This window comes from Equus caballus, chromosome 17, assembly GCF_041296265.1.
Source record: "Equus caballus isolate H_3958 breed thoroughbred chromosome 17, TB-T2T, whole genome shotgun sequence".
Classification (NCBI taxonomy): Eukaryota; Metazoa; Chordata; class Mammalia; order Perissodactyla; family Equidae; genus Equus; species Equus caballus.
The window spans coordinates 85,435,579-85,453,743 of record NC_091700.1 but is presented as its reverse complement, the minus strand read 5'-3'; the positions used below and the strand labels follow the sequence as shown (position 1 = coordinate 85,453,743).

Sequence of the window (18,165 nt, the reverse complement as noted above, 5' to 3'; positions counted from 1 at the left end):
TCAGAGACAGCCAAGCGTAGCATTATCTTTCACCACCTGATGGGATCAAAAATTAGTCTCATTGCCCCAAGCAGGGCACTAGGTCTGTCTGGCCTGTTTCCCAGGTACCATGTGCCCCACTTAGCTGCACATTTCTCTCCTAGCCCCAGCTGTGGGTGCCTCTTCTTCTTGCTGACAGCTAGTCCACCCCACCTCAAGAACCCTCTTTGCTCAGAGATGTTGGCTGTCTTGTCTCACCCGCCACATTGTACCCACCTGTATCCACATTGTGCTTTAAATGTCTGACAGTAGGGTCTGTATGGCAGACCAGTTCCTTTAACTGCCACCATACCTCTCCCCAACTTTCTCTCTTCTAGCTAGACAGAGGGACGTAATAAGGTGCCAGCCGAGTGATAAGGAGGCCATAAGCAGAGTGGGCAAGAGGCAGGCAGACCTGGGTTTGAGTCCCATCCTGCACTTAACAGGCTCTATTATTTCAGACAGGCTAATCAATCGTAGTAAGCCTCGATCTTCTCTTTTGCAAAATGGAAATAAGAGGACCTAACCTGTAGGATTGTCGTACAACTTAAACAAGATAAGACCTGTAAAGCACTGAGACCAGCGTAAACTAAATGCTTGGACAAAGATAGCTGTCCTTACTGTAAGACCATGAGCACTTACACTGCGTCAATTCTCTGCCCCATGAACATGAGAGATTGGCCATTTGCAATTGTATTCGTGGTTATAGGATCAGTCTGCCGTGTCTGTCTTCTCTGTCCAGCTTATCGTATACCAAAACAATATGGTAATAGATTTTTCCATAAATTTCTCCAGCCTGAGTTAAACTCCTCAGCTGTCCACAAAATGCTTATTTTGCACAGGATGCCACAGGTAATACAGATGATACAAAGGTGAATCCAGTACGGATCCTGGGGTCACACATGCAGTCCAGTAGAAGACACAAGGGTGTATAAAAATGGCTGCTAGCTAAGACAGAAGGAGGTCACAGTTCTTATGGAAGTTTAGAAAAAGGTGACGTAACACCTGTCAGGGGCAGGAGAGGTCCACATGAGGGGACAGGTAGAGCATTTCCGTGGAATTGGGCCTTTGGGACAGACTTCGTGACATGCAGTTAGGATTTCCGCAGGTGGAAATGCATGGGAAAGGCATTCCTGGTGGCAAGACCAGCGTGAGCAAAGGCAGGCTCCCATGAACCAGTGAGGGAAGGATTGGGTGCCTATAGAGTGCGTAGGTAAATGAACTACCAGGTGTTTAACACACATTTCCATGTTCAGTCCTCACAACTGCTAGTAATCCCAAGGAAGCTGACTGGTGGCACTTAAGCCTAGAGAGGTTAGTTGGACAGTTTAGTAGAAGAGACTTCCCGGGTGGTGTGACTGGTAGAGAGCTGTCGTTCAGAAGTTTAATCTGAAGAGTGAGTGCATGTGGATCATGATGGGAAGATGCAGGAGCCAGGAAGCCAGCACCTGTTGTGTACTCTTAGCAAGACATCTGGGGAAAGTGATTCCACTTTTTGGAATCAAACTGATGTCGATTAAAACAAAGTTAAAACACCCAGGTTTGTGACTGTGCAGGAAAAAGGGTGGGAGTCGAAATTGGTGTCATATTTCTGGAGGGTAGTTTGGCAGTACTTAACAGCCTCCTTTGAAAACGTTCATACCTGTTTCTCAGCAATTCCACATCTAAGAATTTATCTTAAGGAAGTAATTAAGGTTGCTTGCAAAGATTTAGCTTCAAGGATATTTAACATGGAGTTATTTAAAACAGCAAAATATTGGAGATAGCCTAAATATCCACAAATGGAGGGTTTGTTAAATAAATGATCACATATACTATAATATGTGGCCACTAAAATGTTTTTATGAAATGCTAAATGAAGACAGATTAAACAATGTGTTCATATTGATCCCTTTTTAAATATATGAGCTTGTATCTTTAAGGACACAGGCACAAGTGCAGGAAGAAAATACATCAACATCTTAAGAATGGTTGTACCGGAGTGCTGGGGTTATGGCTAGTATTAATTGACTTCGCACATTCATTTGTACTGGTTATGATTGAGAAAAGGGTTGATTTTGTTTTTTAAAAGATAATGCAGCCTTGCACTCAGTGAAGACTGTGGGGTTAAAATGAGGGGATCGAGTCTTGAAACGTGGTGGAGGTAGGATCATCAGGGCTTGGTGCCACACTGGACTGGGAGAAAGCTAAAAGTACGGTGGGCGTTTTGATCCCGTGAGCCTGGGAAAGAAGTTACGAGATTAAAATGAGGAGGTCAGCAGAAGCAGCTGTTTTGAGTGGGCATTGGGTACTGATTTTGTTGAGTTTGATGTGTGAAGAGAAATCCAAGTACAAATGTGTAACATGCTGGTGTGGTCATCACAGACCAACCTTGGCCTCGTTGAGAAAACATAAGGGAGTGGTTGCAAAGCAGCTAAAGTAAGAGCATCTCAATGTGTCTCTTTGATGTTATGAATGTAAACTTACTGATATTGGTGATATTCTCCATGGGCGATTGGTAAAACCCATGGTGACTTGTGAGAGACTCAGGCTACAGTTTTGATAACTGAACAACAAAGGGAAGTAGCCAGAGCCAGGTTTGCTTTGAGTTGCCTTTTTCTTATCCTCAATTGAGTTTAGAGCTCACAGTCCTGGGGTCATGGGCAGCTCTCAGTGCCTCCGGTCATATTTTGGCCATTTACCAAAAGTCTACTAATGTTCCAGTTTGTATAGATGGGTCAGTTTCCGTAGAGGTGATGGCACGGGAGCATTTGAACATTCTCAAGAGACGTGGTTCTTGTCTCTGTCTTGATGTGCGTTGATTTACATATGAGAACACCCAGAAGTACACAGACACCTACCTGAGCCGTGCATATATGCGCTAGGACCTATCCATATGCAGAAATTGGTCCATCTGTGAAATATAACTGAGGACTTATTATAAGGTACAAAATGGCTACAAAGGTAATAAAATTAGCTAAAGCCATTTTTCTTACATTTAATCACTATAAATTCTTCTTTTGAAATGCCATTATTGATTTTATGGATTAAGCATTAAAACTTTGGAGGTATTCAAATGAGAAAATATGTAAAGTTCCCACCTGATAATCAGTGCTCAGAAAGGTTTAGTTTTTCGCTGTTTAAAGCTGTAAGTTTTTTAAATTTACTAAATTAATTTACAAATGGTTGAAAGGATGTCTTATGTCCCTCTTTGATTCCAGATTCCTAAATAGAGATAGCATCTCCTGGGAAGCTCCCGCCTGGGAATTTGCAGTTAGGCAAGCTCATTGGTAAAAAAGGCCAGTTTCTGCCTACCAGTTTAAAGGCACACAGCCAAAAGCCCATTTTTACAATACAGTTTCGTTCCTGATCAGCATTTTACCTGCATTATATTGATTCTTTGATCTTATTGTCAGTGCACCTAATTTCTCTCTACTTTGGTTTTAATAACTAGACTGATACTTGAAACATATCTTTCCCAAGGGGCAACTGTAGGTATTAATTGGTTTGTAAATGCCTTTTGAACTGCTCAGATGAAAGGCCTCATGTAAATAGCAAATGTTATTTGTGTTGACGGTGTTGTTGTTGATCTCATTATGTGTATTTTGGCTGCTCACTACCATCTTTTAAGACACTTAGACCTGCACTTTAAAATTTTAAGATGTTTCCTTTCAAGACAGAACACAACCAGATCTTTAACATCCAGAAGTGATGTTGTTTCTCTACCAAAGATTAATTCCTCTTAAATGATAGAAGTCTGGTAAAATGAATACTTGTTTATGTATACCACTTCTGGCTTGACTTGTCGACATCTGTATAAAATTATCCAAGCAATTCTCAAGGTTCAAAATACCCAGATGCTAGAAATAAAGGTAATTTAAAAGCTGGCTTCTTATTGACCACTTAGGAGACTGCTGGCTTTTACTGCCAGTAGATTGATTCTGTTATTTTTAACTTTTCTTTAGACCAGTGGATCTTAACCAGGGGCACTTTGTCCCCCACACTCCCCAAGGAGACTTTTGTCAATGTCTGACATTTTTAGTTGCCACAAGTTGTAGGGTGCTACTGGTATCTGGTTGTAGAGCCCAGGGATACTGGTAAACATCCTGCAGTGTGCAGGACAGCCCCTCACAGCAAAGAATTATCTGGCCCAAAATGTCAACAGCACTAAAGCTGAGAAACTCTTCCAGACTACGTTCAATATAGGACTTCCTTAATTCATCTTCAGCAACCAAAGTTTCTCCTAGGTCTGTTGCATATTATTGTTCCTTCTTAATCCCTCCTGGATCTCTCTACAGGTTGGCATTGTGGGACGAACAGGAGCTGGAAAAAGTTCCCTCATCTCGGCCCTTTTTAGATTGTCAGAACCCGAAGGTAAAATTTGGATTGATAAGATCTTGACAACCGAAGTTGGACTTCACGATTTAAGGAAGAAAATGTCAATCATACCTCAGGTATGCAAGTCAGAGCATTCTCACATGTTCTTCTTAGAAGCACACCTAGGTTTAATTGCTTTTAATTTTACTCCCTTTCTTTAACTGAACAAAAAGATTGATCCTTTCCCCCCAATAGAGTGTATTTTTAACAGAAGTTATTCTCAACAGATATTTTCATTAGATACCAGGCTCTGTTTGTTTGTTCATTTCGTGTGTGTATGTGTGAAATTTAATCACTTACCCAGATAGATTTCTGGACTTGGACTTCCCCAGGTACCAGAGCTTTATGCACAGATAACCACATAATTTGAAGAACAAAATGATAAATGGTTTGTTTAGCACTCGACAGGTTTCTATAGGGAAACATGGATTTTAAGTGTCCTGATGGAATTTTGCTGTAGGAAATAAAATCTACCTTTTCAAAGGTGATTATCTCCTTGGAGGGCTTTCTGTGAAACTATGGGGCTTTGAGAATTACAGAGTGTACACATGCTTTGGGGGAAGTTTTTAGAATCTAGCCATTAGTAAATGATTTTTACCAAGGAGGCCACAGTCTAGTGAAGAAGAGCACGGGACCAGGAATTCCGTCTCCGCACTTCCCTTTTCTCTCCCTTACAAAGCAGCTAATACCTTACAGTCTCAACTAGAGCTGTTGTGAGGGCTAAACAAGACAGTGTGTGAAGTGCTTCTCACAGACCCAGTGCGTGGTTGCTGTAATGGTGGAGGGTTGAACTGACCGTCTCTTCCTGGGCTCTTCATTCTGATTTCTTTTATTCTGCTTCTTAAAGAAATAGGACTTTCAGGAAGTGTTCTAGAGACTGGATTATATGCACAATAGAAGCTCCTGTCATTCCTTGTGGTTAAACCAGTCAGGATAAATTCAGGAAATATTTATTGACCAAGTACTGTCCTCCATGTATATAGTCAAGGGCAACAGACCTTGTGCCCACCGGCCTGTGGTCTCACATCTTCCATCCTTCCCTCTGCTTTGACACATACATACTCAATCCCAGACTTGCTGTTTTGTTTTTTTTAATGTGGGGGTTTCTTTACACTCTACCATCATCTGACCATCAAGGGAAGCTGAGAACCACACCCACACACTCTCTGTTGATGAGAGACACAGACAGGAGATGACAAAAAGAGCCAGGCGAAGGTGCTTCCCAGCATGTGGATATCAAGAGCTCTGAAATGCCTGTTTATTAGGAAGCATAGAGAGAATGTGAACTTGTATCTCATGACCAACTGCAGCTATTGCTATCTGCCACTGGCCTCTGAAATAATTGAGATTACTGTAAGTAATTTTGAAATCAAGATATCCCTTTCAGAACCACAATGAGATGCCACCTCACACACATTAGGATAGCTGCTATCAAAAAACCAGAAAATAACAAGTGTTAGCGAGGATGTGGAGAAACTGGAACCCCTATGCGTGCCTGATCAAAATGTAAAATGGTACAGCCACATTTTCCTGTGGAAAACAGGATGGAGGTTCCTCAAAAAATAGAATCGTCATATGATCCAGCAATTCTGCTGCTGGGTGTATACCCAAAAGAATTGAAAGCAGGATCTTAAAGAGAGCTGTACATGCATGTTCATAGCAGCATTATTCACAATAACAGAAAGGTGTGAGTAACTCAAGTGTCCACTGACAGACGAATGGATAAACAAAATATGGTATATCCATACAATGGAATATAATTCAGCCTTAAGAAGGAAGGAAATTCTGATGCATGCTACAACATGGATGAACCTTGAGGACATTATGCTAAGTGAAATAAGCCAGACACAAAAGGACAATACTGTATGATTCCACTTAGATGAGGTACCTAGAGTAGTCAAATTCATGGAGACAGGAAGTAGAATGGTGGTCACCGAGGACTATGGGGAGATAGGGAATGGGGAGTTGTTGTTTAATGGGTATAGAGTGTCAGTTTTGCAAGATGAAAGGAGTCTGTCACTGGTTGGTGGTGATGGCTGTGCACCAATGTGGATGTATTTAATACCACTGAGATCTATACTTAAAAATGGTTAGGGTGGGGTCTGGCCCCGTGGCCGAGTGGTTAAGTTCGCATGCTCCGCTGCAGGCGGCCCAGTGTTTCGTTGGTTCAAATCCTGGGCGCGGACATGGCACTGCTCATCAAACCACGCTGAGGCAGCGTCCCACATGCCACAACTAGAAGGACCCACAACGAAGAACATACAACTATGTACTGGGGGGCTTTGGGGAGAAAAAGGAAAACTAAAATCTTTAAATAAAAAAAATGGTTAGGGTGGTAAATTTTGTTATGTGTATTTTACCATAATTTAAAAGAATTTTTTTAAAAAAAGATACCCCTTTCAGGAAAAACAGGAAGAATATACAATCCCTGTATTTAAAGATTCCCTCTGGCTATTAGATTCATAATGTAGTGATTACAGTAGAAAATATGAGCTTAAATTCCCAAGTTTTATATTTTGGTTGTACCCATCTCTGAAATGGGCCAAATGAGATTACCTGGCAGAAATAATGGGTGTGTCTGTGAAGTACTTTCATATCCTTGGATGAAAGGATCTAGAAATGTGTCCCGTGTTACTTTTAACGCTTCTTAATAAGAAATGGTTGTCTGTTTGTGTACATAAAAGAACTCTATAAGTAAAGAAATAACGTTAGATGATTCTTGGCTCCGCAGGTAATGTTTTGGAAGCACATCTGAGCAAAGACTAAATATACCTTGACATCACCAGGCTTTGGTTCTGTTCCACAGGTTTCCACCCTACTTTTGAGCAGCCTCTGTGTACATACTCCAGAGAGCGTGCTTGCAAAACAGTGCTAAGCTTTGTATCCATGTAGATAATGATCACCAACCATTGTAAACACAGAACCTTTATTTTTTCACCTTATTTGCCTTTGTCTGCAAGGCGCATTGTTGGTTGATTAAAGAAAGAAAGAAAGTCTGGAGAGATGGTGCGATGTGTAAAGGGTCCGAGGAAGCTATTTAGGATGCAGCCAGGGATAGAATCTTTAAGAGCGTAGACTGAGTGTCAGCACAACCACTTTTCTTTTCCTGCTCTGCCTCCTCCGAGAGTGTGACCTTGATGAAGTCACTCAGCTTCCAAGCTTCAGTTTCCTCTTCCTTACACCAGGTCTAGTAATTACCACCTCACAGATTTGTTGTGAAGATTTAACTGGATGTTTGTGGCCCCGTGCCTCATTTTTAGGAATGCTCAGTAAATAGTAACTATTATTATTATTAAGGATTGGGGTACTGGCCTTTCGGGTAAGCTCAAAATAACACACCTCTGGAAGGACTTTGCTCTATAATTTCTCTTTATGTTTTTGTGGTCTCGGGAGATCTTCTTTTCATTTTTTGCTTATAACATAAACCAAATTATTTATATAAATTTAAAGAGTAGAACAAAGAAAGTGAGTAGATTGGGAGTTCTAGGGAAAATTGTAACAGAGAAATCTATCCAACGTCTGTCCCTCTAGGAACAAGAGTGGAGAATATCACTTGTTTTTTCTTCTGTTTTCTGGCTCCCCTCCCAGCAGAGTTCTTTCCCGACCACTACTCTGTATCCCACTGATATGTTGCATTCCTCCACGAAGACCCCTGGCATTTTCTCTCAGCCCTTCCCACATTTCTGGCTTTTTTTTTTTTTTTTTTTTTTTAACCTCTCCGTCAGGACGGGGAGCTGTGTCTCTCATTTCTCTTGCTCTGATACTTCTTGCAGTCTCTGACAAGTTGCACAAGTATTAATAATAATTCCTAACCTTTGTGGAATCCTTAACACGTTTTAGCTTCTTTCCCTACTATCTCCTACTTAATCCGTACAACAATTCTGTTGTTATGTTTATCTGATAGATTTAAAAACTGAGGCACAGTGAGCTTAACCCAATTACCCAGTAAGCGGTGGAGCCAGGATTCAAATTTAATTTAGAGAGATTCCCGACTCCAGCTCCTGAGCAGCTAACCACTCTGCCAGGGACTTGAACACACTATTGACTGCGGTGCACAGTGAGAACTACTTTATGTGATTCTGTGTGTGCATGTGCACACACACGGATGCAAATAGTTCACAAAACAATATTATTCTTACTCTGTGCCCTGCACTATGATATTTTCTGTTACATCCATTTTATTCTAGTTCATAGAAAAGATAAAATGATGGTTGTGAGGCACAAAATTGATTTCATGATCCATTGGTTGCACCTGCAGTTTGAGAAACATTGCCCCTCACTGTTGCCCTATTTGGCTGGACTCCTGGTACATGTTAGCACCACGCCAGGAGCTTCGTGTATGTTCCAGCTTCTCACAGCAGCCCTGAAAGGTTAGCCCCATTTTCCAGTAAGGAAACTGAGGCTTGGGGAGATTATTAACTTCCCCAAGTCAGACAGCTAATAAGCAGTAGAATCAGAACTCAAGACTATCTGAATCCAAATATATATATATATTTTTTTAAGTCACTGTTTGTTGAACTGAATGATGTTCTCATTAGATATTTTACCCACTCTTTTCTGCCACCTCACTAGAAAAGGATTCCTCAAAACCCCAACAGAAGAGAATAAATATAGAGCAAAGTCGGAAGATACTTCTCCTAGGGCTGTGTCCCTCATTTGGACAATTTGGTAGTTTTGAAAGACTGAATTGTTTGTGACTTTTCCCAAAAAACTCAAGGCACAGTCAGCGCTAAAAGAAAATCAATTTAGAAACAGGTTTATTCACTTAGGTGTCATGGGCTAGTAAGTGTCAGGAGAAGATACTCAAAATCTTACCTTGCCAGAGCCAAGAGCCCTTTCTCGTTGCAATGTCTGACTGGCTGCAGACATGCAGGAGGTCTGTTGGCCGGGTTACTTGAAGTTACTTGTCCATGCTGTAGAAAGCTTACATCCCTCTTCCCCCAAAATGCGCAGGAAGCAGTGTTGCTTGTGTCTCAACACCTTGATGTAGGGACCCTAGGAAGTTTAGAGCAGACTCTGCTGAGGAGGAGCCCAGCGCTGCTTCCTAGAGTTCCCAGTTTATGTGAACCAGGCCCCCATCATCTTCCCTGGCTCCCTGCTCGCTGTGACCCTGGATGCAGCAGCGAGCTTTCCGTGGTGCTCTCCCTCTTCTAGGCTCATCCCCATCACTCTTGACCCCACCATGAGCTGGTCAGACTTGGGGGGAAATGTAACAGCAGCAAGGACCTGCGTAGGAACAGAGGAAAGGGAGTGGTGACATGTAATCAGGGGCCGGTCCTGGAGGGAACCTTCAAAAACAAAAACTGTATTTTTAAGAATATACTCCTCAATTTGCGTTCAGAGTTTCAGGAATAAGCAAAAAATGAAAGCACTTCCTAAATAATTTCCTTAAACAGAACAGATAGCTGAAATGTATGCTTGCTTCCTTTGTGCTCATGACTCAAAATAGTTAAATACGTTCCTCAAAGAGAACACGAAGATGAGACTATATTCAGGCAATAGCTTGCTTATCTGAAAGGATCTGGAAAAATGGATTTCAAAAGTTCTTTGGATGGATTCTCTACACCCAGAGCCCCTGTCCTATTGGCACGAGGAAAATGTTTTCAACTGAAGAGGGATTCCTTGCAAATTCAGTATGTATGATAGCACCCCAAGGGTTGGCACAGATCAACAGCTGTCATCTTTATCATGATTAAACAGACTCATTTTTTGTACTTAATAGATTTTTTTAATTCAAAGCAAAGGCTCGGTAGTTTTTAAACAGTCCGCTCTGCTCTTTTGGTATTTCCATTCCCTGGGTTTTCTTCAGGAGGTTGAAAAAGATTAACTAGAGCTGTCTCTTTAAGACTTCTTCTTGATTACCTGGTTTTCTTTCCCTTTTTTCCTTGTTGAGAACAAAAGTCAAAGAGAGAAGAGGTGGGTATGCTGTTACTAGCAAAGAAATACAACTGGATTCTAGCCTAATGCAGTCGGCCCTTTGTTTCTGACACTAAAGTCTTCATTAAAGCCCGCGGAACTGCTCCCCGGAGCTCCTGACCTTGTTGTATCGAAAGAGGACTTTACACCACTTAAATTCTTTTTCCTTTGTTGGCGAACAATGTCCTTTTCTTCTGAATATGGATGATGATCGGTTCATTCAGAGGCTACAGGATTAGGAAAAAAAAAAAAAAAGGAAAGCAAGATTTAAAGTGACTTCAGGTGATTCCCTCCTTCTTGAAACAGGGAGATGAGCTGCCCTTAATAAAAGTTCTCAGATTGGAAGTGAAAATGTAGCTCTTAGGACTCGGGGAAGCGGCAGCTACTCTATGTTAGCAGAGGGCCATTTCCTGGATTGGGACTGAAATGATTAGGGTAAAGTGTGCTTTATCTGGCTTGTCTGTAACCACTTGTATGGTATTTGTCTTGGTCCCGGGTTGTTTGGAGTGTTTGAAGGTTAGTGGATAGGGTTTCTTTTTAGGATAATGAGAGGCTTGTCTTCCAGCAGCATATACAAAAGGTCTAGCAAGACAGCAGTTTTCGGTCCTGCCGTTGTGTCGAGGGATTATCAATTTACTACACTAAGTGCTTTGATTCAGAGTGGCCCTTTTTGGGTCACACGCCTAATATGAACTCGTGTTATGTTAGTAACAAAGGAATAATTACTACTGAATATGGCACAAAGGATTAAAAGAAGTATAAACTTTAAACTGTGATGAAAAACAGGTTGAAACTAACGCTCCATTTAAAAACATTACCTTGAACAAGAATATTTGTTTTCCTGACTGTACCAAGCCACTAACTCTTATTAAATGGGGTTTAATTGTGTACCTTCAGAAAAAATGTACTTGGGCTAATAAATTTAGTATATATTTACATGAAGTTTGTGTGTCCTCTCATAAATCTCTACACCGAAATATTCTACTTGCAAACATTTTTACAACACTTATTTATAAGATTAGTTTATTAACTTCATTGCTTAGAGATTGGTACTTTAAATAATATCTATCAGAAATGATAATTAATTTGACCCTTATCTGCTCCTGCAGTATGTGTCTACTGTGAGCACTTTTATTACCTTTTGAAGATAATATAATGGTTTCTTATTTGGCAAGTGGATGAAAGCAGAATGAGTAGAAACCAAAATGCACACCATGCATAAAACACATTGGCACATTAAAGCAGACATTGTCAACAAATTGCCTGCTGGCTTTAAAGAAAAATATAGCTTCAATCACTTAATGTTTTCAGAAGTCATTCTTTTCATTCAACAAGTTTTGATTGAAATTTTTCTCATTTTGAAATATATATTTGGCATGTCATAAAGAGAAATATTCGTATTTAATAAACTATTTTCTTCCATCTAATGCGGCTTAAATAAACCTGAATAGTTGCCCAATATAGCCTTTCAGATTGACAGTATAGATTTAAGTCGGGACAGTTATTACAGTGGGAAATGCTTACACTTAATTTTTTCGTGTTTGTGACAATCAGCAGTGATTTGGTGATAATTAGCAGAACCTCCTTCAGGCCCTCAGCTTATGTGAGGCCTGTGTTAAAGCTCGGCATAAAGCAGCTGCAGGAGTCACTCAGTGAGCAGCTCCTCTTTCTGCAGAGAATCCCACTTTAGTCCCTCACTCTGGAGGGATTCGTCCATTCGAGTTTCCTAAAGAGAAGAGGTCCTGATTATGAAGTAGGTGATTGATCTTTGAATGTGTGTCCTTGTTCTCTCGAACCACCAAAACCACCATTCCCAAACGTGCTAAATCTGTGAGCCTTTTCATCGCTTAACCAAGAAAGAAAGGTCGGCCTTTAAAAACAAAGCAATTTTTATGTAGATTAGCTTAGGTACCGCCTCTCTAGAGGGTACATTGAAAACGAGGTGAACACTTTCTCAAACCCTAGATGACTTGGTGCGTAAGAATTTGCTCCATGAGAGGAACCTGAGGGAAAAAATGTTCAGGTCATATAAGCCATGATGGGCAAGCAAACATTCCTGTCATTAATATAAGCAGAGACCACCTCTCACTTCTCCCAGTGGGTTCAAAGCTGATTGTTGCACCTGTCCTCTGTCAGTTCGTTTACCTCCTCGGACATCAATCTTCAGAGAGTCCCTCAGTTTTAGCCCCGGGGTAGAACACTGCCCGTAGTAGAGCCTTGGATGGAAGATAGGGGGAGAGTCAGAGGAGAGTGAGGAATAATGGGGACCAGCCTCCCCTCACCTGGCCACATCATTTCTGTAAATCTCGTGAAAACAACTAAAGGAAGAGAAATCTCCTAGCTTGTTGGCCATCTTAGAGTTGATAATTACAAAGAATAAGATAAGTTTTTTATTAAATCTGAAGCAGAGTGATGCCCTGAAAAGGAACTCTTACCGTTGCTTAGATGATTGTTCAGTCTTTGATCCTAAATTTAGTAGTTTAAGGGAGACCTTAAATTTGGGTCTTGGGATTATTGAGTGCAGTTCAATAACCATTTTGAAACATCGGATGAGCAGTGATTTTTCACTATTTTGGGGGCATATTGGCCGCTTAACTTCATGCAAATAAAGCACCGTTTTAAATTTTTTTTTTAACTTTGGATTTTGCTTAGCGATACATATTTTTTAATGGCACACCATGTGTCTTCTGCATCCATATCTCCCTCCCCAGTCTTAAAACTGAGACAATAGGGAAAGAAGGTATGGGAGGCTCTTTGAGTGTCATTCTTCTTCATGACTAGAGGAAAGAAAAATCTTCTTCCTGATCTCTCTTCTTAGGCTTTTGAGAAGTGAGGAGGCATCGTCTGTCCCTAAGACCAGGTGAGATTTGAGGCTGGTGATTCCCTTGAGCAGTTCTCGGGCACTTGTGGAAGAGTCAAATATTTTGTTCCCGCTTCTGTGCATCTCATTGTTCTACCACCTTCATTGAAAGTAGCCTGTTGGGCTCTTCTCTGCTGCCTATATGCTTGCAGCCTGGGTTATTAGAGCTTTCCAGAAGAAAACTTAAATGGCCTATATAAGCATATGTACAAGATTCTCTCTTGAAACCGAGAAAGGCATATATTTCAAGGGTAATTTAATTATGGCTCCTCCTGAAGCAGATGAATAGGAAGAGCTATTTAAATTAAAATAATTTCATTATGACACACGTCACAATGGGTTTCAGGTTATCCTGCCCTTGCAGTTAATTAACGAGGTTCTTTGAGGTTTGTAATCCTGATGCACAGACAAGATAACATAGGGATTAGATGATGCAAAATCAGAGGCAATCTCTTCATGATTAGAGGTGCCACTGGCCCCATTAGTTTACATCGTCTTTGGACAACAAAACAGGATGTCCCATTCGCACATGTAGAGAGATTCCCAATTCCAGAAGACTGTTTTGCCAACGGAAAAAATCCTAGTTTATTTTCAGTGCAAATGTACAAATATTTAACAATTTTGCTTTGAGGCATAAGCTTTAATCATGCTATAGGCATTTTCCAATATCACACCAGGATTCACAATTAATTTATATGGCTCTCTCCTTAAATAATTATATCATTGTTTTTCTGGTTAAGCAGATATTTCCAGGCAAGCATTTTTATAAGCCAAATCTTCCTTTTTTCCTTCAGTTTCTTCATAGGATGACACACTTCAATAGTTTCTTTTTTAGTATTCAATCATTCCAAAGATATTTTGGAGTGCATTTTGTACGATGGAAAATTCATAGAGATAATTGTTTTGTAAACAGGTATTTGCAGCCTTATAATTAATGATTATAGTGATTTTTTAAAAAAATTCTGTTCTGGAATAAAATGAAAAGAGGCTACGGTAATAACATTCACTATTTTGGGTATTTAGGAACCTGTTTTATTCACTGGAACAATGAGGAAAAATCTGGATCCCTTTAATGAACATACAGATGAGGAACTATGGGATGCCTTAAAAGAGGTAATTTATAAAATGTAATTATCTAACTTGTTAGCAGTATATGTATATTTTTGTTTATAACATTGAAGGTAATTAAAGGGAACTTAATGATTTAACTGACTTTGTTCACTACCCAGGAGAGCATTGATGACATGGATATACTTAAAATGTGTATATTGATGATGATGAAATCCAAAAATAAAATGTCTCATGGTTTCATTTTAACTTTGTTCCTAGAATCCAAAACAAGTAGATACGTTATTTACTTGTCCTTAGCAGAACACTAAACTAGAAGTTATATTTACGCGTTCAAATTCTGCTAGTGACCTAGTGACTGGTTACCCTGCAACTTTCATTTTACTTCTCTGTTCTTAGGAAATGCACTAAATGGAGACAATAATAGTTTTTCATTATTAACTAAAAGATAAACGAGATCACACTTGTAAAATGCCTTGAAGTTTTATAAGAGAGTGTTTATAAACATAAATTATACAGTTAGAATGTAATAATAATTATTTATTGGCAAACATGTCATTTTAATGCCAGGTAACAGAAACCTGGAGCTTTTGTAAGTTTTTATGCTGATATTCATTCTAGAGGATTTGCTATTATTTGTGTAGTGCTTCCCTTTGGACCACTTCTTTGAATTTCTTCGCCCTTGCATAAAAAGGATTTTGACTATTAAGGTGCTGTTGGTTTGTGTATTTTAATACTAATTATTTTGTGTACTCACTCTAGTTCTGCAAATTGACTCTAAGCTACTGAGTGGCAGAAACCTCATCTAGACTTCTAAACCATAGACAGACTTCTAATCCCTCATAGGACCTAGCTCAGTCTTTTGCTTTTAAAAAGTCAGCACTTAATAAACGTATACTGAATGTTTGGTGGATCTCTTCATTTCAGAGAAGAGTGGCTTATTTCTTTAAAAAAAAAAAAAAAGGCACAAATCCCAGTGACCGGTTGCTCACATCGTTGTTATTTTGAATTAGAGTGTTTGTCATTTAGTGTCATCCTTCCAGGGATAGCTCTGAAATCTTGAACTTGTAGATGAGCTTTGACTGTGAGCAAGCCAAGTGGGAGGCCTGACGGTTTCCTGCCAGTAATTCTGGTTTCTGAAGGCATGTTGGTGCTGAGCCCTTACACACCCACCCTGCTTTCCAACAACTGTGGGGATTTTATTTTCCTAAATCAAGTGGATTACTTTACCTTTTCCTCCTTTAAAAGCGATTGACCTCGGATTTCGCTTAAGTTTGTGAGTCTTTGCAGAGTGAAATTTAGAAGAGGCGGGAAGACAGTTAAGCATCAAATATAAAGAAAGATAGGATGATCCACTGCTCTTGAACTCACAGGACAAATTTAATGGCGAAATTGTGACACACCTTAAAAAAACAGGAATTACTTACTGGTAAATTATTTTTCTGTTTCTTTCAGAGCTTGAGCCCTCTCTTCACAGATTCTCAGTAAAATTACTGTAGAAATACATTGTTCCATGGGCAGTGAAGAACTGTTAATTGAGAGACAAATCCTATCAAAAACTATCTTAGAACTTGGCCATAACTCATACTTATTTCATCTGTAGGAGCCAAAATTAAAATAAAATTTATTAACCTCTCAATTCTAAAAATGGTGAGGTGGAGGAAGTGTGGTAGATGATACTAAAATCTATCTTTATTTCTACTACGTTTGTAACTTTCTATAAATAGAAATGGGAATTTATTTCACCACGTGGAGGCAGTGGTTTCTGTATATTGCTCCTGGAACTGACCTCGTTGCTCTGGTGCTTCCTCTTGGAGTGAGAAATCATCCCGTCATCGTGTTTCTCTAGGAATTATTTCTTTATGACTTTTGTATGTTTTTCAGTGAAAGATTTGGTATCCTAAGTTTTAGAAAACCTACCAAGTCTTTCATTGAAAAGCATGTAAAGCAGTGAGGCCAATTTTCAGGTGGACTAAAAACCCTAGGCAGCTGGTTTATAAATGGTACCAAACTGGAAATGGAAACCCACACTCATAGAATTGGCTTGAGAGTCGGTAAGAGGTCACTATGTTTTCCTCTTTAAGAACTTAAAGGAAAAGGTACTTTTTTGGTTTGTTTGTTTTTAAGTTCTCTTAGTTTTCTCTCCTCCTTCTCCCTTGGATGAGTTAGACATTCAGAAGGGAGACAGTCCTATGGACGTTGCCCATCTCATCTTAGTTATTTTTTTTTTAATTAATTAATTTTTTTTTTGCTGAGGAAGATTAGCCCTGAGCTGACATCTCTGCCAGTCTTCCTCCACTTTATGTGTGGGTCAGTGCCACAGCATGGCTGATGAGTGGTGTGGGTCCTTACCCGGGATCTGAACCTGTGAACCTGGGTTGGTGAAGCAGAGCACGCTGAATTCAACCACTATGCCATGGAGCTGACCCCTTGGTTCTTTTTTCATATACTGAAACATGGTCAGCTATAAACTGAAGAAAGTCTGTTAGAAATTAATGCCAGTTGGGGCGCCTACAATGCAGCAGCAGCAGCTCTATGAATATAACATCAGTACTGACTAGAGATGAAGCTTTTATCAGTAAAAGGTCAAAAGATCCAGGTAGATAAAACTCTGAAAATGAATCAGCGGTGTGTTGCTTCTGTTTAAAAAACAAAACAAAACAGCTTTAATACTGGGGTATACAATTAAGAGTGTGGTATGTCATGCTAAGGCTAAACCCCAATACCATGTTTCATCCTGACTCAGAATTCCTATTTCCTAGGATTAGACTTCCATCATGCGCACAATTCAAGATCACTTGCATAGAAGTGCTTCAGGATTCAGGACACCCTGAAAACGTTGTCCACTTAGTTTTGGTGTTTTGTTATTTGACATTGTAATTCTTTGTCCCTCCTTACCTGGCCATCACTCATCAGTCTGTTAACTCTTAATGTGAAGTGTATTTACTCTCCGTTCCTCTGTAGCTTTCAAGTACAGCCTGAGTCTGGTTCTTGCTCTATAAACTTTCTCCAAAACAAGTATTCATTGAACTGAACTACTAACCACTGTAGTTGCAGATTAACTTTCGCAGTTAACAGTTTTTTTTTTCATTTATAATTACACTTTTATGAAGATAGATTGATATAAACACCATCTATCCCCATAGTCTTGGGGAAATAAGATGTTATGTTGCCCTGTTTTTCATTGAGGATTGAAGTAAACGTACTTGACTGGCCTGGCAGTATGGGATTGAACTTGGGGAAGAACCATTCCCAAAATAGGCTCTGTGTTTACTAACATATGAGGTGCAGTTTGCAAATGTGTGAGTTTGTATTTTTTTTAAACTTTAAAACCTTTCAAAATGGTAAAGTGTTGATAAGATTGTATCTTTAGAGAAATAGACTTCCTGCGGTAATTCTTTTGAAAATTTTCCCTTTAGTGTATTAACTCCTATACTAAATGTACTTTCGGAAACTTGACTTAGCCATAAAGATCTTTTTAACTTTTCTCTTTAGACTATATTGAGAGAAGTAGCTTCATTTTTTGAGAGACTTCCTTAACTAATTCCTGGAAGGGGTTCCTGGTGGAAGTCATGTGACAAGGATGAGGGACACTAAGCTGATTTCTTTTCGCCAGCTTTCTTGAAGTATAATTTACATACCAGAAAATTTCCCCATTGTAAGTGTGATTCAGTGACTTTGGTAAATTTATAGTTAGACAGTCATCATGACAATCCAGTTTTAGAACATTGCTATCACTCCAAAAAGCTCTCTTGTGTCCATTTACAGTTAACCCTCCAGCCCCTGGGCAACCACTATTCTCCTTTTTATCTCTATAAATTCCTGCAGTTAGCTTTTAACTAAAAATTAAGGAAAAGCATTTTTAGTTTTTCTATATTTTGCCTTGAGAATCATTTTATTTAGCATACTGCATATTTCTGAATGAAATTGGCATGCTGTGGACAGAC

General features: G+C 39.6%; 1 protein-coding gene across 1 annotated transcript in view; it reads left to right on the top strand.

Annotated features, from left to right (window-relative positions):
* Nucleotides 1-18,165, top strand: part of ABCC4 (ATP binding cassette subfamily C member 4) — a 242,356-nt gene that overhangs the window by 201,156 nt on the left and 23,035 nt on the right. The window contains exons 26-27 of the mRNA XM_023621723.2: nucleotides 4,296-4,451; nucleotides 14,174-14,263. Of these exons, the coding sequence (XP_023477491.1) occupies nucleotides 4,296-4,451; nucleotides 14,174-14,263 (246 nt within the window). The remainder of the gene's footprint in view (nucleotides 1-4,295; nucleotides 4,452-14,173; nucleotides 14,264-18,165) is intronic.